Source organism: Engystomops pustulosus, chromosome 2, assembly GCF_040894005.1.
Source record: "Engystomops pustulosus chromosome 2, aEngPut4.maternal, whole genome shotgun sequence".
NCBI classification, from domain to species: domain Eukaryota; kingdom Metazoa; phylum Chordata; class Amphibia; order Anura; family Leptodactylidae; genus Engystomops; species Engystomops pustulosus.
This window is the reverse complement of record NC_092412.1, coordinates 105,361,607-105,381,016: the sequence shown is the minus strand read 5'-3', so window position 1 is coordinate 105,381,016 and position 19,410 is coordinate 105,361,607. Positions and strand designations below refer to the sequence as shown.

General features: G+C 40.1%; 2 protein-coding genes across 5 annotated transcripts in view; both read right to left on the bottom strand.

Moving 5' to 3' along the window:
* MAP4K4 (mitogen-activated protein kinase kinase kinase kinase 4) overlaps positions 1-19,410 on the bottom strand; it is an 83,255-nt gene that overhangs the window by 30,751 nt on the left and 33,094 nt on the right. For all 4 annotated transcript variants that reach the window (XM_072135876.1, XM_072135877.1, XM_072135878.1 and 1 more), the window contains exons 3-5: positions 17,462-17,518; positions 1,960-2,085; positions 1,354-1,464 (exon numbers count right to left, since the gene is read on the bottom strand). In XM_072135876.1, coding sequence (XP_071991977.1) covers positions 1,354-1,464; positions 1,960-2,085; positions 17,462-17,518 — 294 coding nt within the window. The remainder of the gene's footprint in view (positions 1-1,353; positions 1,465-1,959; positions 2,086-17,461; positions 17,519-19,410) is intronic.
* Positions 80-19,410, bottom strand: part of RPL31 (ribosomal protein L31) — a 435,376-nt gene continuing 416,045 nt past the window's right edge. The window contains exon 6 of the mRNA XM_072135873.1: positions 80-93. The gene's annotated coding sequence lies outside the window, so the exon portion shown is untranslated. The remainder of the gene's footprint in view (positions 94-19,410) is intronic.

Below are 19,410 nucleotides of genomic sequence, written 5' to 3'. Positions count from 1 at the left end.
TTATATAGTTTTTTTTAATATATATTTTTACAATTTTACTGTTTTGTATCACCATCTTTTCGGAGACATAGTTTTAATATTTTTTGGTTTTAGAGATGATTTAGGGCTTACATTTTACATGCTCAGTGATAACATTTTGCCCACATAACTTTGTTTGATCCCTTCTTGTGAAGGGATTTTATGAAAAATGTAAATTTTTCAGGTAAAGTTTTCCATTTCGAGACCATTTCTGAGATTTTTGTGCAGATTGCTACATAAGCAGCAATACCAAATATGTAATAACAAAGTTTTTGTAAGAAAAAAATTTAAAGTTTTTTTTTTTTACAGGTTGGCTTGAACAAGCGATTCACTTTAAGCTTGTACAAGCTCTTATTCATATAAACAGTGTAACACAGATGTACTACACTATGTTATGTAACACAATGAGCATGCTACAGCCGGGTCCTGCCTCCTGTAACAAGTAAATGTCATCGCGCAGCCTTGGGGCACTGGGTCCAAATCATTTGAGATGCCCCTTACACACCGTGGTCATGCAGAGGAATCTCTGATTGCAGATGTCAGCTGTAATACACAGTTTGCACCAGCAGCTTATGGTGCCGGCTCCATTCAGGAGTTCAGCAGTTAATAGGGTACAACTCATCTTCTCCTCAATGCCTCCTCCCTCATCACCCTCCTTCAGCCTCTCCCCTGCTCCCTCTCCCAGTTTACGTCAGATCAGTGGCACAAGAAATTCTCATTTGAACGGTTTCTCAGGTTTCATTCAAGGGATTGAACAAAATATTCTATTCTATTTTCCTACAAAGCATGCTCATATAATTGCTCAAAAGTAATTGGACAAATTAAAATTAAAAAATTTCTTAATGCTTTGTAAAACATCCTTTAATGGCAAAGGCTTTCCCAAGACTGGAACCTATGGATATCAAACATTGAGCTTCCTCCACTCCGCTTTCATTATATCAATTTATACAAATCAGCGAGTATTGCCTTATACAATTAAAACTTCACATGGATAGAAATTCTGCGGATAAAGACCTCCATTTAGGTCGTATGATTAGATACCTGGTAAAAATCACTTCTGTATGTGGTCAGAGGCCTCTCTGTCACTTTCAGATGATGAACTATACTATACTGGGGGGCCAGAAAAACTAGCCTCAATTTCCTGATTCCATTTACTCACCCGACACTGCAGGGCCTCAGTTTACAGAAGCCACTTGTGCCATACTGACCACTCCTGGAGAACACTCCCTTGCAGAAGTAGCAAAGCCCTCATCACATGATTAAAATTTCATGGTTGGAAAACAAAGATTTTTAGGATAACACACTAGAAAAGAAAAGACAGCAATTCATCCTCACCCTCAGGATTTCACGAGAGATATAAGCAATCCAATCTTCCTTCAAACTGTTCCCCTTTGTATTCTTCACCAGGTCAGTAATAGAGCCAGCACCACAAAACTCCATTACAAGCTGAAAAACAAAGTATAGAATGGCAGATACTTGAACAGAATTATACAAAGTTGGAAGATTCACCAATAAATCCCACTCACATGTTACATTGTAAACCTGGGAAGCAAAATATGTTAGTCAGTAGGTTTATAATCTGCAACACGTCAATCATAGCCCAACCAGTACCGCAGCGGAAAGCATGTCAGAAACCTCAGAATCCCCAATACCCATTTACCTGTATAGAAGTATCTGTGTAGAAGGAGGAGGTGAGTGACATCTGTTCTGGGTATTACATTAGCAATCATGAATGTTTCCACATTTTAAAACTAGCACAGGAACAATTTATAGGATCCAAAAACCATTGCTGTATGGAAACACAATTGCTCAATGTTCTGACTATTAATCTTCACATTTCAACCTCCGAACTATGCAAGGAACATTACAATTTCATCTAAAGGGGCACACAAAGCCCGGGTAGGTGAAACGCACAGCATTTGTAATACATTTGCAGCTTACCCACAACTGATCATCATGACCCGGAGGGCTCTTCTTGATAAAAGCACCATAATAAGTGGCAATATTTCTGTGATGGGAGTATTTCTTCAGCATATTTATTTCCAGTTTGATTTCTTCCTCTTCATCCTTTTTAAAAGAGAAAATCCAATAAATAAAGACATGTAACCAAGGAATGTTTCAGTATGTTTTATGAAAATATACAAGTATATCAAGATGGAAATATAGATGGGGAAATTATGTAGAACACAAAAAGCCTTAAAAGCGTCTCAGCCACCACTTTTTACTGCATTAAATTGCTAGCCCCCTCTTGTAGGGTATGAATTCTAATGAGCAAATAGGAGTCATATTGCCAGGGGCAAAAAATAGAGGCTGCAGGAGGACTATCACTTCAAACACCCCAATATTCAGTACTAAAGTTCCTATAAAACATGCTTTTCATATTAAAAGATAAGAATCTCATTTTCAAACTGCATCAGTTTTGTGGTTTTCCAAAATACAGAACGAGAGATACAGGCAGCTAAAGACACCGGTGGGAACTGGATCTTTATCTTTCATTTCCTTAAAGCTTGTATCTGTTCTGTAGCTCACAGAAACACATGTCTGATGCGACCTTGAAGAGGAGATTCTTGTCTTTAATATGACACCAATGTTTCAAGGTACTATAGAACCAAAGAAGATGGGGGACTGTTACTTTGCCCCTTTCAGTCTCTATAACAGACTCTTCTCTTTTTACATAACTTTGGAAGCTATTTGTATGAGAAAAAGATTCACATAAAAGTGGGAATTCTGGAAAGGACATTTCATACCCTATTAGATGGGGCTTGTAGTTTAATGGGGTAAAATCAGGTAAGGGGTTCCCTAGAAAAAGTTGCCACGAAAACCACATGACTACAAATAAGAAAATTGAGGTCTTTAGAGGTTGGCACCAGGCCGAAAAGCAAAATAGTACAAGAAAAGTACCAGATATCAACGTGCATAGATTATATAGATTATATAGCTTTGCCATAATCTTTCATCTAGTATTCAAATATATTCCAATGTAAACCGCACATTTTCAATTAGCAACTTTCAATAAAGTGCTAATAATTCAAATAACCTGAAAAAAAAGTATGAATGTGTTAAAAAGTATTTACCTGTACTATAAAAAGAACACAAAAAAATATTTCAATGTACAGCTGGCCTTCAAACAATTGAGCTAGTAAAATAGTTTGTGAATTTTGATTCCTACATTACAATCCTGCCACACAGTAACTTCAGACAGACACTAGACCTGGAAGGGGCACAGGAAAGCTAGGTTTCTTGTACACGATAGTAAGGGGAGACAGAAAGGCCACTGTCGTAGGATTATAAACACCATATGCTCATATTTTTCAAAGTCTAAATGCTCCTGAAATATGATACTCATCTCAAATCCTCCTTTCATTGTCACCTACCATCTGCATTTGGTATTCATTCAGAAAGGTATCTGGTGCAAGAGCTAAACATTAGATTACTGTACACAGAAAATAAACACAAAAAGCACTGTCTTTACAAGTATTATTAAATATATGCTGTATGCACACACTCAAAACACACAAAATCTTGAGAAACCTCCCCATTCTATTGCTTCTTCATTACCAAAGTTTAATGTGGGTGCTATGCATTCTGGTAGATACCGTTTTATGGTACATGTCAAACCCACATTGCAGATCGCAAGATATCACACCAAAGTAGAGGTTTCTACTAATCTAATAGTCCAGTGGCATCATGGATGACATGACATATGGTAATATTAGGCTTGAAAACAATCGTTTCACTCGTACATAATCTATATGGCCACCTTTAGATACTTCCACTTAACAGTCATAGCACTAATACACACTGGAGGCAACGTATGACTCAGAATGGGACAAATTATTGGCCTCAGGGGAAATCTCCAAACAAATGGCACTTTGCTATAGAGGTCACAGCATTTAGGCAGCAATGTCTTTTGAGTTGGAAAAAAAAAAAAAAAACACTTTACTCCTGAAGACAGCTCATGTCTCACAGATTGATTGATGGACATTTATCATACACAAGCATTGGATATAAGCCCTCCTTCAGATGCGTGGGTGGTTGCATTGGCGTAAAATTCTATCCAAAGCAGCGTCTGGCATTGAATTTGTGCGATTGCAAGTGATTGTTCGGGACTGAACAGTTGCTGGTTATAGCAAGTGAGCAGGGCAGGAACGCCCCATGCCAGCCCATGCCATGTCTTCCTGCATGCCCCTCCACACCCACTTGGCTTGGAGGTGTCATTATGGGGGAAATAATTGCAATTCCTGGTGGTCCTAAAGGAACTGTGATCATTTCAGAACTTGTACACCAGAAAATAAACCATAATAAATGTCCCCCATAGTCTCACCAGATGTTCCAGCAAGATATATCACCCCCTGTACATCAGTTTTCATGAAAATGTCAGTCTTCAATAGAAGGACACCACACAGATGCAGCAGATGCAAATAGCAATATGGCTGCCCAAAAAGCAACAGGCAAGTCGTAGTCAATGGTAATAAAACATGCTTAATGTTTTCCAGGTTATTACAATAAAAAAAATACCAACAAAAATTTCTAGAAAAAGATACAAAATAAAGCTACAAGAGGTTAAATATTTGTGAGATGTGTAACAAACCCTCTGTTTTTGCCATGAGAGCTGAATGCCATATGGCCCAGTAAATCCACTGTCACCTGGGAGCTCCTATTTTAATCCTTCACCACAAAGCACTCCAGGAGACGGTGAGCAGCGCTGCCTCTCGGAGAATACACCGCCATCCCAGGTGTGAGCAGATTACTAGGAGGATTGACCTACTGACTACATGAACACTGTGCATTTAGATTATAGCAGCCTAGCCGAGGTCATGCTGGGATAAGATGAAGCGGATACACAACAGAGCTACAGTTAATGTCTTTCCTTGCTACAAGAGCCAGATCGAAATTATTTGCTGCTTCACTGTAGGAGTTGGCAGGCGTCAGCCAACTACTGTTAATCATTTTTCCCCTTTTTCTTCAATACATACTGGAATACTGTCTATCCTGGTGTAGAGGGAATGACACAGAAGAATTTAAGTGGCAGAACATCTTTCATAGAAGTGTGAAGCTTCAGGTTCCTCCTACAGCCGCAGAATTTATCTCCCCTGTCGGGGAAGAGACTAAACTCCTTTTAGGGATTCTGCCTAGGCAGGCCATAGTTGCAGAAGACCTCAATCCCATGCATGGTTGGCCTTTAAAGGAAACCTACCATGAGGATACTACTATCAGAAGTAGATCTGATGGTACATTAATTCTGCCTGCCTCTGCCCTAATCTGCAATTTAATAATCCTGAAACCTTACTTGTAAGAAAAATGTATTTTAGTAATATGTAAATTAACTACAAAAGGTTACTGGGGCGTGTACTAGCCTTACAGCTATGGCTAGTACACGTCCCAATAGCCTCTGCAGTTAATGTTCACTAACAATTTTTGTTAGTGTTTTCAGTTTTGTTTAATTCCAGAATTAATAAAACACAGATTAGGGCAGAGGCAGGAAGAAGGAATCTACCATCAGATCTACTTCTGATAGTAGTATCTTCATGGTAGGTTTCCTTTAAGTCTCAGTATGCCTGTAATAGGTGGCTTGTGAAGGTAAAAACTCCATTAGGAGTTTAGTGTCTCTCCTGATCCACATGGATGGCTGATCATTCAGCCAAACCAGTACCCAACATGGTGCTGGAAAGATGCAAAAATATTGCTACAGCGCTGTCTACTGTCGGGAGTCTGTTCCTTTTGGTTTGTCCATTATCCACTTCATGTCACTAGAACGCTTACAAGTCATGCAGTGATGTGTAAGGAGCAGCCTTTTAAGGTAGCATTGGGGCAAAGTGTACCTTATCCTACTCCAGAGGCGTACTTGAATATTTCCTTCCTAGGCAAAAAGTCAAATATTCTGAAAACTTTACTAGCTCCACTTCCTCATACATTGGGGCAGATTTATCAAGCTGTCTAAAAGTCTGAATATTCTTAGTTGCCCATGGCAACCAATCACAGATCCCCTTTAAATATTCATGAGCACTGGTTAAATGAAAGCAGAGCTGTAATTGGTTGGCAACTAACAATATTCAGACAGTTTCATAAATCTGCCCCATTAAGTCCAGCACATACATATGTATGTGATAGCCATGTTTGTGTACATACACCTATACCAGGTTAAAATTATGGTTGAATTATTTTGGCTGGTTGAGGAGACCCTAGCCCAACAGTGAGCAGAATTGTAATATATAGCAGAGCCGCTACTAAAGTACTAGGTTTTTAATGCTAAAATCTGGCCAAGGAGTACACACAGGGCTAAATTATAAGCTCCATGCATAGCAAGGAAAAAAAAAAATCATTACCCAAAACTAAGGTGCCCTGTGTGTATAACTGAATGCCATACATAATAAGGATTGTTAGATATGAACAGATATATTGTCGCCAAAATGGGAAGACAAAACCATTTCAAAATAAATGTAAATTGTGGATTGAGACTTTAGAGAATAGGTATCAGATCATATTTAAAGAAAAACATCTGAAAAGATTTATATCATTTTTTATATTATTTTAGAATTCCTTTTTATTTCATTTATTTTCATTCCCCCCATCCCCTTTATTAGCTCCCTCTCAGGGGTATATATGCGGGGTATCGGTATAAACTTACTCAGATTACCAGAGGAGATTGTGTGATGGCCTTGCAAGGTCTAGTAGGTGTATTTTGCCAATTTTCTTACAAGTAAGATTGTGGTTTAAAAAGTGTATGTGTAGTAAGATATGATTATAATTATGCATGAAAGAATTAGGCTTTTTCTGTACTATTTATTTTTAGTATTTCTCCAATGCATATATCATGTGTATGATATAATATACCATGGGTAATTACAAAAGTGTAAATGCCAATTGTATAGCATTATTATATATGTAATGTTTTATAGAAAAATGTAATAAAGATTATACATAAATTCTGTCCTTTTATAAAAAAAAAACTAAAAGAGGTAAATGGTTGGCAGATTTACAGCAAAAAATAAAAGGGTTTTTAAGACTACCTTTACCTAATTCAGAGCAAGAAGCTATGATCATGCCATATGAACCCAACTTTATACCATTTGCCTTAAAAAAAAAAAAAAAAAATGTAATTAGATCTAGTATTCCTGGTCATCAAAATATCTATGGTTCACTTTCTACTCTACAGCTGCTAGAGTTCAAATGGTCAGATCGATTGGATGCAGGGAAAATATCACTACACTACAGCGATTCAAAATAGCAAAGCTGTAACAAATATTGTAAGCTCATGCTAGATATACTATGTATTCAAATGATTCTTTGTGTGGTCTACAGCATCGCTTCTCTTCGACTGCCCTACATACCATACATTCAGCAACAACGTACGGTATTTCCCCCAAGAATAAAAGTATAAGCCTTGTTAAATTTCATCAAGCAGCAGTCACGAGGGCTCCCATACATAGATGACGCCCAGACATTTTTCCCAGCAATAGTGATAATTAATAATAATATTCATTACAGAGTACAAGCAGTCCTATGAAACAATAGGAGTGAGGGCCCTGATCACAAGAGCTTACAGTCTAGGACGGTGATGGCGAACCTTTTAGCGGCTGAGTGCCCAAACTGCAACCCAAAACCCCCCTTATTTATCACGAGGTGCCAACCAAAAATGAAAGCAGTAACTTATTGCTCCCTGTTAAACAACTTTTAATCATATTGGCCTCCTGAGGACAGCAACACAGTAGAAAGATGGAAAATTTTCATCATTTTAGCTTCTTTCCAGTGTCCCTCTGTACAGAGAATCATGGGGCCAGCAGGAGGTCCTCCAAAGATAATTCGGCCCTGTTTACTCATTCTCCCTCTTCCTACAGTCCCAAGTACCGAAGTAAGTATCAAAATATGACTGAAAGCAACACCTTTTAAGTTGCTTGGAACTGCAGGGAGATTCTTTGAGTCCTGTCTGGTGCTGGAGTGATGGTCCGGGTGCCCACAGAAAGGGCTCTGAGTGCCGCCTCTGGCACCCGTGCCATAGGTTCGCCACCACTGGTCTAGGAGGATGAAGGGGTGACACAAGAAATACAATGATCCAGTCATTCTTTATAAGGCAACATAATAAGATCTTTAATAAAAAGCAGCTGCTTGAACCAGTCATCAGCCGCCATCTTACAGACAAAGTCCAAGGTCAATGGGACTGCAGAGAAGGACTTTGATAAATTGCTTCAACTTCTATTCTGTCATTACTTGCGAGTGCTAGAAATATTTCAAACCACCATCTTCCCTAGGCCTACTGCAGTGGTGGTGAACTTTGGCACGGTTGCCACAGGTGGCACTCAGAGCCCTTTCAGTGGGCACCCAGGCCATTGCCCCAGCACACCAAACTGGATTCAAAGGATCTTTCTGCAGTTCCAATGAACTTAAAAGATGCTGCCTTCAGTCATATATTAAAGTTATTACTTCACTGCTTGGGACTGTAGGAAGAGGGAGAATGAGTAGACAGGGCTGAATTATCTTTGAAGGACCTTCTGCTGGCCCCACGATTCTCTGTGTGCAGAGGGACACTGGACTTCTTGTCCTTAGGAGGCCAATATGATCGAAAGTTGTTGAAGAACAGGGAGCAATAAGTTGCCGCTTTAATTTTTCTTGGCACCTCGCGATAAATAAGGGGGGTTTTGGGTTGCAGTTTGGGCACTTGGCCGCCAAAAGCTTCGCCATCACTGGCCTAGTGTATATCAATGCACGTGTATACAAAAGTCCCTTACTAACACTGCATGATTCACGGTTTTGTCATGCAAGCAACTTTCTTTGTAAGTTATAGAAAGATCAAATCATACAACATCTCCATATCTTCACAATTCATACAGGCACCAAAACTTATCCATGGTTGGCTTCCTTTTTTTGTTAATTTGTTATGTATGAAGGGCTCAGGAGAGGAGGAGTCACCAGAGCTTTCCCATGCTGTAGCTTCACAAGCTATTACACTGTGCAAGAGCACTGCCACCACTGCTCACTGTGTGAGATTACTGAAGGTATAGGCAGGGGTAAGGGCAGGGGAAGGATGTGCTTCTGCAAAGCTACAGCATAGAAAGGCTCTAGTAATGTCCATTAGCATCATTTTAAAAGCCGATTTTAGAAGGGTCAAGGTCATGAGTAACAAACATAATGGCCACAAATATGGTTGTGTGCATGTAGCCTTAGATGACAGGAACAACGCCATCCAAGCAATAGTCTACCTCAGTGATTGTGAACCTTTCAGAGTCAGAGAGCCCAAACTACAGGCAAAAATGCAGTTATTTATCACAAAGCGCCAACACAATAGTTTAATCAGCAGCTTATTGCTCCGTGCCCTGCTACAGCTTTCCATTGTATTAATACAAATTTCCCTCCGCCTTTCAAATATATTTGTGTTCTTATCATTGTAGCTTCCCTCCAGGGTCCCCTTGAACAGGAAGAATCACAGGGCAGGAGCTCCAATGATGATTTAGTCGTGTCCACACCACCTTGCTCCTCCTGCAGTCCCAGGAAGCCCAAGAAGTGTTGCTTTAAAATAACACAGCACATCCTGGGCTACCCAGGACTGCAGGAGGATGCCTCGAGTCCTCAACCTGTCTGACAAACTGTGCTGGAGTAATGACCTGGGTGCCCACAGAGATGGCTCTGAATGCCACCTCTGGCACCTGTGCCACCACTGCTCATTCTTGTCAATAGACCACATGAACACTAAGAGAATGTCAAGCTTTACCTCCGTGCTGTGACTGTCCCTACTCACTTGTGAGGTCAGGTATTATTTGTAGCCTGAAACGCAGCCAATGATGAAGCATATATGGTGTATCCAGAGAATATGACCATTCACATTATACAACAGATCGCTGTACATCCAATAATATGCCAAGGTCTGTATAGGCTATCTAGCAGTAAAAAAACTAAAATTTACAAATAGTCTGCCTGGCAACCTGAATATCTAGATAGGCATCCAGAGATTCATTTGGCAGCTTCAAGTTAAGAAACAAGCCAAAACACTATGTGTAACATCCCACGCTCAAGGGCACATGCAGAGGAACCTAGAGGAAGACGCAGACCTTTATGGTGGTTTCTCCACATGCATTTCTGAAGGCAAAAAAAGAGAATTGTTAAGAGATGATCTTTTGTGTAGTGCAAAGGGGGAAAATCTCTGGGAAGGAACAGGTAAAAGCTGGTAACAAGATGTACAATCATGGCTATTAAAAGCTTCAACATAATATCTTAGATATTCTATTCAGCTTATTTATAAATAAAACCATCTTTTTCATCTATATAGAAGTTCAAATTCTGTCACATAAGCAACTTGAGATGATATCTGCAATCCTCTGCAATTCTCTGGAGGTTGGGTATAAGTCTGAAAGTCTAGGGAAGGTCATTCCAGAGAATTGGTATATATCTGGCGTTTGCCGGATAACTGACAGGAGGAGGACATAGGATGGAATTGCTATCAACACCGCGATGACGACATCAGCATCTTGACCCTTACCCCCAGCGAACGGATACCCAATAACCACCCTGATAGTCTGTCCCAACTCATAAAAAGGGAAAGTTTCAGGATTTTTAAACTGAATACTATGTGCCCAAACGGACTAAATGAATCTCTGGAACACATTTAACCTCTTTCTTGAAATATTTCCCCATAGCTCTAATATACCATATATACTCCAGTACAAGCCTAGTTTTTTTTCATTATTCTTTATTTTTATTTTCTATTTGTGTTCATATGAAATTCATTTATGTAATTTGAATACGCTGCCAGTGCAATGCATTTTTATGAACTTGTGCTTTTATGAATTTATGCTTCTATGAAACATCAATGACCATGAACTATTATTCTTTTAAATTATGAAAACACCAATTACCATGAATATCCAATGATGCACTTATTATCTCTTATGAAATGTATCTATGGCATATGTTACCAGTGCAATCTGAACGTCATATCATTTCTTTCCACCCACCTTTATTGACTTTATATGAATAATTCCTCACATTCCATCAGGCATTTATGTTTTTATGCTCTTTATGTCGTTACATATGGACTTATTTATGTATTTTTTAAAAGACTTTTAGAACGTAGTATTGGACCAGATGAAGGGAACAGTCCGTTCCCGAAACACGTTGTCCTCCCATTTTACGCATTACGAATAAAAAACGTTGTGTCTATCAATCAGCGCAGTACAGACCTATTTTTTCCACCTCTCCAATGAACATAGGATGGATTAGTAAAGAGAGAGTTGACATTTCATGCAGTTAGCGAGTGTGATGGGTTTTAAGAGCAGATTTGAAACTTTGACCTTCCCCAAACTATCAGATTAACACCCAACCTCCAAAGTTTCAAACATGGTCTTAAAACCCATCTCTTCAGGCAAGTCTTCCACACTCACTAACTGCATGAAATGTGAACCCTCCCTTAACTTATCAGTCCTATGTCCTCCTCCTGTCAGTTATCCAGCAAACACCAGATATATACCAAGCTCCAGGCTTCTCTCACTTTCACCTTGGACCTTGTATATAAGATGGCAGCTGATGGCTGGTTCAAGCAGAAGAATTTATATTTATTAAATTATTTTATTCTGTTCCATTATAAAGAATGGTTAGACCATTATACAAGCTCTTATACTTCTTGTATCACCCCTTCATCCTCTTGTGAGCAGGCCCCTCACTCCTATTCTTCCATATGACTGTTTGTACTCTGTAATGTGCTATTATATTTGTGCATGTCCCCTAAGATTATTATTATTATTATTTTTGTGATAGAGCAGAGATGCAGCAGAGATGACTGTGTCATAGTGTGTAATATGCTTCTCATGGATCTCATCAACTCTGATCCACTTGCATAGGTGATCATCATCATATTGGCGATCCTTGCCGGGAGTTTGTTTATATTTCCATGGTTGCGCTCCAAGCACACGGTTCCGTTCTGGTACATGTGCAGTGGCATGCTGGAGTATCTTGAGCGCATGCGCGAACCTGCGTTACCGGAAACAGCAGCTGCACTCGCGCCAAACCACACTTGATCCGTGCGGGGCAGAACAACAACTAAGAAGACCAATCCTGTTACCTATACCAAACAGTGTGGAGCGTGTTATCATACACAGTAAGTAATGCCACAAAGCCAACACATTCAAGAAGTGAGCTTAGACCAAGAACAGGCAAGTGTGTATAGGCAGAAAGGTCAAAAACTTTATTATAATTCACAAAAATGTCTCACATACATGTTTTTAAAACCACTTAAAAAGTGTAAGAACACACATATTTACAAAACCAAGTGGATCAGAGCTACCGTATTTTCTGCCCTATAGGGCGCACCGGACTATAAGGCGCATTAGTCCGATGCGCCTTATATATGTAATAATTACATATATAAGGCGCATCGGACTATAAGGCGCGGGGTCCGGCGGCCGGGGGCGTGGCGGAGGTCCGGGGGCGTGGCGGAGACCCGACGTGACGCGGCGACGAGACGCGACGCCGAGACGCGACGGGGAACGCGGGAAAGGTGAGCGGAGAAGGTGAGGGGGAGGTGGAGGAGGGCAGCGGACCATACTTACATAGGTCCCCGCTACCGGAGACAGCAGATCTCCCGCTGGAGATCTCCGGTAGCGGGGACCTATGTAAGTATGGTCCGCTGCCCTGTGCCCAGCGCCATACATAGGGCGCACCGGACTATAAGGCGCACTTTGGATTTCCACGGAAATCCAATGCTTTTAAGTGCGCCTTATAGTCCGGAAAATACGGTAAATAACAGAGATCCACAAGCGGCCACAGGTCTGCAAAAAATACGTAAATGCAATCACCTCACACAGGGTAAATATAAAATTCTAGTAAACATGCCTAAATTCCGTCCCGAAAAAAAGATAAGCTGATCAACTGTAAACATTCAAAGTAGAGTCAATGCTATAACAATATTAGGTTCCCCAGATGAACGTAAGATACAACAGGTAACATGAACAAATGAAAAAAGGAGAATCCAGTACATATAAGCAGAACAGAGACCAGAGGCAAAAAGTTACTCAGTGTTTAAACCATGATGGAAGGAGGGAATGCTAGGTAATAGACCTGTGGCCGGAGGCACCCAATCCCGTTACCTCTTACACCTTGACAAAGGTCGGTTAAGGTATTTAAGATTGTAATACTTGTATTGTTCTTATTATTCACCTGTCCGTTTTTTGAGAAAGGGTCCAAGTACCCGGAACGCGTTAAAGGGACTATTTTATTATAAGGTACTTTGCAATGAAATTTACTTATTTTATTATATACTGAAGTTCTATCGGTTTATAAATAAAACTGTATTATAGACACCTATTCTTGCTCCTTTGGAATGTGCCCATTCCATTTTTCCTTTCTTTCTATGTGTCAGATACTAGTGAATGTTCAGAAGCTAAATAAAAGTGTAGATAAACCTGTACCCTGATAATCTAACCACATTGTCAGCACGCAGCATCTCATAGCACTACAGGGATCATGATAAAACTGAGTAAAATTGTAAAGTAAGGGGTTGAAAATTATCTTTATTGTGTAAACATCACTAGGGAATTGAAATTTGAGAATTTTCGATCCATCTTCGGCAAACCCCTTTAAAAACTGCCTCATGCCCCACAAAGAAAAATTTTAGCTGTGAAACTGTGATTGTGGGGTCCCAAATGAACGGTTTCAGCCATCTACCAATTTTGTGCCCGTAAGGTTTTCTCTGCCTCTATCGCCATCAGTTGAAAAGCGGATATCCTTGCAAAGTCAATTTCTTGTAAAAGGACCGTGATGCCAGCCTAACTAGATGATCACCTGCAGGCATCCTTCAGGGTGATTGCCCTCCTACAGTGACAAATAGAGCTCTGGTTGCCAGGGCATGGTTTCTAGCTTGGCCTTTGTCCAAGATATGTTATAAGGGGTGTGCACAGACTTATACAATGGCTGCTTTTCAACAGGTTAAAAGCCCAAGACTTTATAATTGTGGTTTTGAAATTATAGTGAATTTGCATATAGTTTCCCCCAGGGTAACAATGTATGACCTTTAACATATACGGTATATATAATGGACTCCTTAAAAGCAATACATTACCATTCTACAGAATTATAGGCAACATGCACACACCGTCCACTACCTGTTTAGTGACATACCGACACATTAATATCAATGGATCTGTATACATGAACATGTTCCTCACTAATCTATGAGGAGGCTGAAAAAAAAACTCAGAGCAGGAAATACTCCAGCCCATGTGTACAACTTTGGGATTCCAAAAGTCTATGAAAAGGTGAAAAATATGGATGCCACATAGGTGTCATCTGTGTGCCATCCATATTTATGGATCAGTTTCTAGGAAATATTAATTTAACATTCAAAAGATAGGGACACACTAGTGACATTACTTGCCAGCGTTTGTCTTTTGCAAATCCACAAAAATGTATGATACACAGATGTCATTTTTGCAGACATATGGATTGGCAGCAGATTACCCACAGACCACAAATATGGACCACAGATCCATGGTTTGTGGCCCAAGAACAGAAAAAGTGTTCATATGCAGGTGCCTTATATAGAGATTACATATAAAATAAACTTCTCTATACAGAAAACAATCAAATCAACTAGTCATGATGCCATCCACAATACACAGACCAAATAAAACCAACTGCTTCTGTGTATAGTGAACCCTTTAATAGATGGGCTACAGTATTCAGATTGCTTGCCTTCTATATCTGCCAAAATACAACCTAGTATACACAAGTGGGTATTACATTGAACAATGTCTCCTAAACATTGCTTCCTTCTCTACAAGTCAAGTCTCACCAGAGCTGAAAAAGAGATAACACAGGTGAAGAAAAAAATAAAAACTGTTAATGAAATGCGATTATCCGTTAACACTTCCAGCGCAGGCTTAGGAATCGTACACATTCCATGACACCTTGTAAATCAGGGCTCACTGCTCCATGCTAATCCATCCTGACGGTTTATTTCAGGAAAGTGAGGTCATAAGAAGCTACAACGTTGTTTGGCTGATAGGATCATGTTGTCAAGCAGAAAACCATTCAGAGACCATGTGACTTCATCGGGGCTTTGTTCATTAATCTTACAGAAGGCTTGTATGTACTGTATGCGCAACTCCCAAGTGCAACATCCCTCACTTATCACTACCCACAATCCTCCAGGAACTCCACACACTGCCGCTGCTGCATATGTGTCAGGTCAGCGTACTATAGGACACAGTATATACTGCCAAACATAATACGTTATCTTTAGGAAAATACAAACCACCAAAGATAGATTTCTTCACAGGAGCAATATAAGGACAAGGATATGACTTGTGAGATTGGCATTTTCCTCTCTGGATGGATAAAACATTCCATTTAGGAAACTATCAGAATAATGAAGTATTAACCATGTTGTGACCGTGGGCCTGAGTGACTAGAGCACTGAAACTAGTATCTGTCATTTACAGCATAAGGATTCCTGCAATAATATGGGTGTACAAATGAAAGGCTATTGTTACTTAGCATGCCATGTGTGAGCAGAGCGGAGATAATGGCTGGGGTCAGCAAGATGTGCAAAATCAATACACCACAAATGTAAATGTGCACAATGGCAAAGGTTTCTAGCATCCTGCTAGATAAGCTTTCAATAATAAACATATTAGAGAAAATATCTTAAAAACGGGAACATCTACTAAGTATTCGTTCACAATGCAATAAGAGCATTGAGCTGCAAACAAATGCATAACATTGTATGGAGTATTAAAAAAAAAAAAAAATCATATGCGATATGATGATCTCTCCTCTGAGATGAGGGACTACTTCAGTTTAAAGCTCACACTGATCGATAATTTTAAAGACCACGTCAAAGCGAATTATCATCAAAGAAGAACGGGGCCACCGGCTGCTCAGGTTATTCATGTGAAGTCAGGCATATGCATCACACATACATGTAGAACAGACAGATGCTGAATGTGCCAATGTTCACATGAATTTCCTTATGCATACATTCAATATGCGGATAAGAAAAACTGCAATACCTTACTGGTCTTTGTTGTTTACCAACTTTGTGCGACAATGTGATGTTCATGTCAAATGTGAGATTTACACCACTGCATCGCAGTTTGTGTTGACACAGACGTGGTCATCAGAACCCCACTGATAACTGACCCAGTGTGGTTGTGACAAATAGAAAGTTGTGAAAGACCCCAGACCAAAAAAAACAAAAAAACACAAAAGACATTCATATTAATGGGAGATTGAGAATAGAAGACAGCAGCTTTAGCACAAGATACATACAGATATATTAAAATTAAATGTGTATGCCTAGAATAAATAAAATGGCAACAGCATGCACTACAACAGAAGTGGTGACAAACCAAACACAGAGATTTTAGAGATTCATCCTAATGTACATGTTGATGATAGCAATAGGTTTCCATGTCAGTCAGCCCTAGTGTTGTTCCCTAAAGCTATACGAGCAGATTTGCACTTGTGTTTTTATCTAGGTTCCCGTAAAGTACTCAGGAAGCAATAAAACACAGCCAGAAGGTCACCACCAATGTAAAAGGGTCAGTAATGTGTTCTCTGGAAAGAGTAGTTTTTGTCTCCCCCAAAAAATAAAATAAATTGTTGCCTAAGGAAAGTCATCCTAATGCATCCAAAGTCATCCCAATAGGCAGAAATAAATGCAAACAAACAAGAGCCAGCCCTTGAAAAAAATGATCCATGTCCTTAATCTTATCGGTAGAATAGGTCCAAATTACATATAAAAAACTACCACCATTCTCATTGCTGTAGTGTTCAGGACACAGGAACTGGGCTGGAAGCAAACAATGATTCAGGGACACCTGACATCACAAGCCATGCTCTACCTCTCTTCCTGTGTGTAACCATTGATGAATGAGACATCAGGAAAACCATGTCAAGGAAATATACCACCGCTAACAACTAAATAAGCAGCTCCAGCTTTCCTTTATCATGCAAGAAGGAAACATATGTCAGCACTAATAAGGCTTCCTTTGCAGTAGATTGTGTGGTAGATGTGAATGATGTCTAGGTGCAGCCTTCTCTATAGTTAAAATATACAAAATTGTACATTATAGGATATTCCAACGATGGGAATATTCCACAAGTATAAGTAGACTTCCCTAGATTATGAGATATTGTGAGCAGGGCCCTCATTCATATCATTTCATTTGATTAGGTTATTACCACTGTAATGTCTTTTTATACATGTACCCCATGATCTGTGCTGTGCTACAGAATAAGATCGTAAAATATCAAGATATATTACTAAAATGCCATAGTAATGAAATAGGTCTATGAAAACGGTCATGGATATAAGTAAAATCCATCCATGGCGGAATATCTTTTGTACATAACTGGAAAGGTAGATTTATAAGTAAACCTGATCAGCGGCTGAAGGTGGTTTAAAGGGTTTAGAAGGTCAGGTTAGGAACCATTTGAAAACAACAGTATCACTTACCTCTGTAACATCCATGACTTTGATAGCTGCAAGCTGACCTGTTTTGACATGCCGGCCCTGAAAAAAAACCGAAAAAAAAATGCATTTAATAATTTGTTACATAAAAAGAAAACAAAAAATGCATTAGAATCAGAGGAGTTAAAATCTCCTCAAATCTGCCATCCACTAATTTTAATGTACTCTATACAATTAAAGTAATGCATCTGTATACAATAAAGAACATATATCTTCCTGGACCAAGCAACAGCAAGCCGAGGGGAAACAAATGCTGGCAGGAACCTGGAAGTATAAAAGCAGATCAACTATTTCAGTGATGGCGAACCTTTTAGAGACTGAGCGCCCAAACTTAAACCAGAACCCACTTATTTATCTCAGAGTGCCAACATGGTTATTTATCAGTAACTTATTGCTCGCTGCTCTTCCACTCTTGTTAATCATATCGGCCTCTTGAAGAAAATCAAAACAGTGGAAAGAAAGAAGCAAAATTGGACAAGAGTCCCTCTGTATAAGAAGACTTGTGGGGCCAGCAGGAGCACCCCCAAAGATAATCCAGCCCTGTCCACACCTCACTCTTCCTGCAGTCCCAAGCAGCCAAGGATGTGTCCCTTGCTGAGATTGTTGAGCACCATACTCGGCAATCTCCCTCAGCTCCATAGAGATGAACGAGGCAGCCGGGCCATGCGCAACTAGTTGCGACGCTCATTTCGGGGAGCAACGAGAGGTCCGACGGGAGTTCCACAGAAACCCCTGTTCTCATGATCTAACTTGTTTCGTGGGAAAACCTTTAAGTTGCCTGAGACTGAGTCCTGACTGGAGGACTTGGGCTGGCGTGGAGGCCTGGGTGCCCACAGAGAGGGCTCTAAGTGCCACCTCTGACACATGCCATAGGCGCCTCACAAATGAAGTATCAGAACCATTTTTGTGACAAAGAAGAAAACAGCAGGTGGTCAATGAAAGCAAAATTATCAGATCTACTGTTTTAGGGAAAACATGTTTTACTGGGGTTTTTGCAGTTTAAAAATATGAAACATGTTCCTATGCTTAGGAGTGCGCATGCCACCCTCACAACCCCCCACCCCAAGCTTTATTTTGCTGGAGAGCAGTCACAACTCAACAGAGAAAACCCGAGGCCAAGGAGAGAACATGTTGCTTCACTGCGCTGTACTCCTAAATCATCTAAACCAGCAACATGTCATTGTGTCTGAGCCCACAACAGGGTAACATTTCACTTTTAAGGGAGCAGTCACACGTTCCACTAGAGTTACGTTTCGTAATGCAAACTGTAGCGCAAGTAGGGGGGGGGGGTGTTAAAGACAAAAGTGGGCGTCAAGCTTTAACACCAAGGCTATCCGAATGTAAGGCACACGAAATCACACATGTAAATACTGTTTTATGCAACCACAAAGAAAAAGGTATGAAGTTACTATTTAAGCCATGTAAATGCACACTCCAGCGAACATCATCTGCTGTACAGTTAGGGACGCCTGCAATAAAGACATGGTAATTGAAAGAATTCTCTACATACACGTTATATCAGTCAGCACAATGTAGGTCCCATGCTCTAAATAAGTAATGTCCCTATGGGTAAATATTTCAGGCTTTCTAAACCATTCATGTATGTTCTCAGGAGCTGAATGCGGTGTCACATGGGAAACCTTTCCTGGGGAATGTCTCCCCCTGATCAGAGTAGCCAAGTGCAATCCTGTGGGAACACCGTTTCTAGGAGAGGGAAGAGCAGGGCGGACCACAGCTGTGCCATTCCCGCACACATGCTCACTACAATGTCATGATTTCATCTATACATGCTCCACATGCTCAGCTTCAAATAACATCTCTCAATCCTTGCCAACAGTACTGCACGCTGCCTAGCCTCTGCATACACCACTTTTAGACATCAGTGCACACCATCAGATTAAACTAAACTCTCAACACAATGTTTTTATACCAGG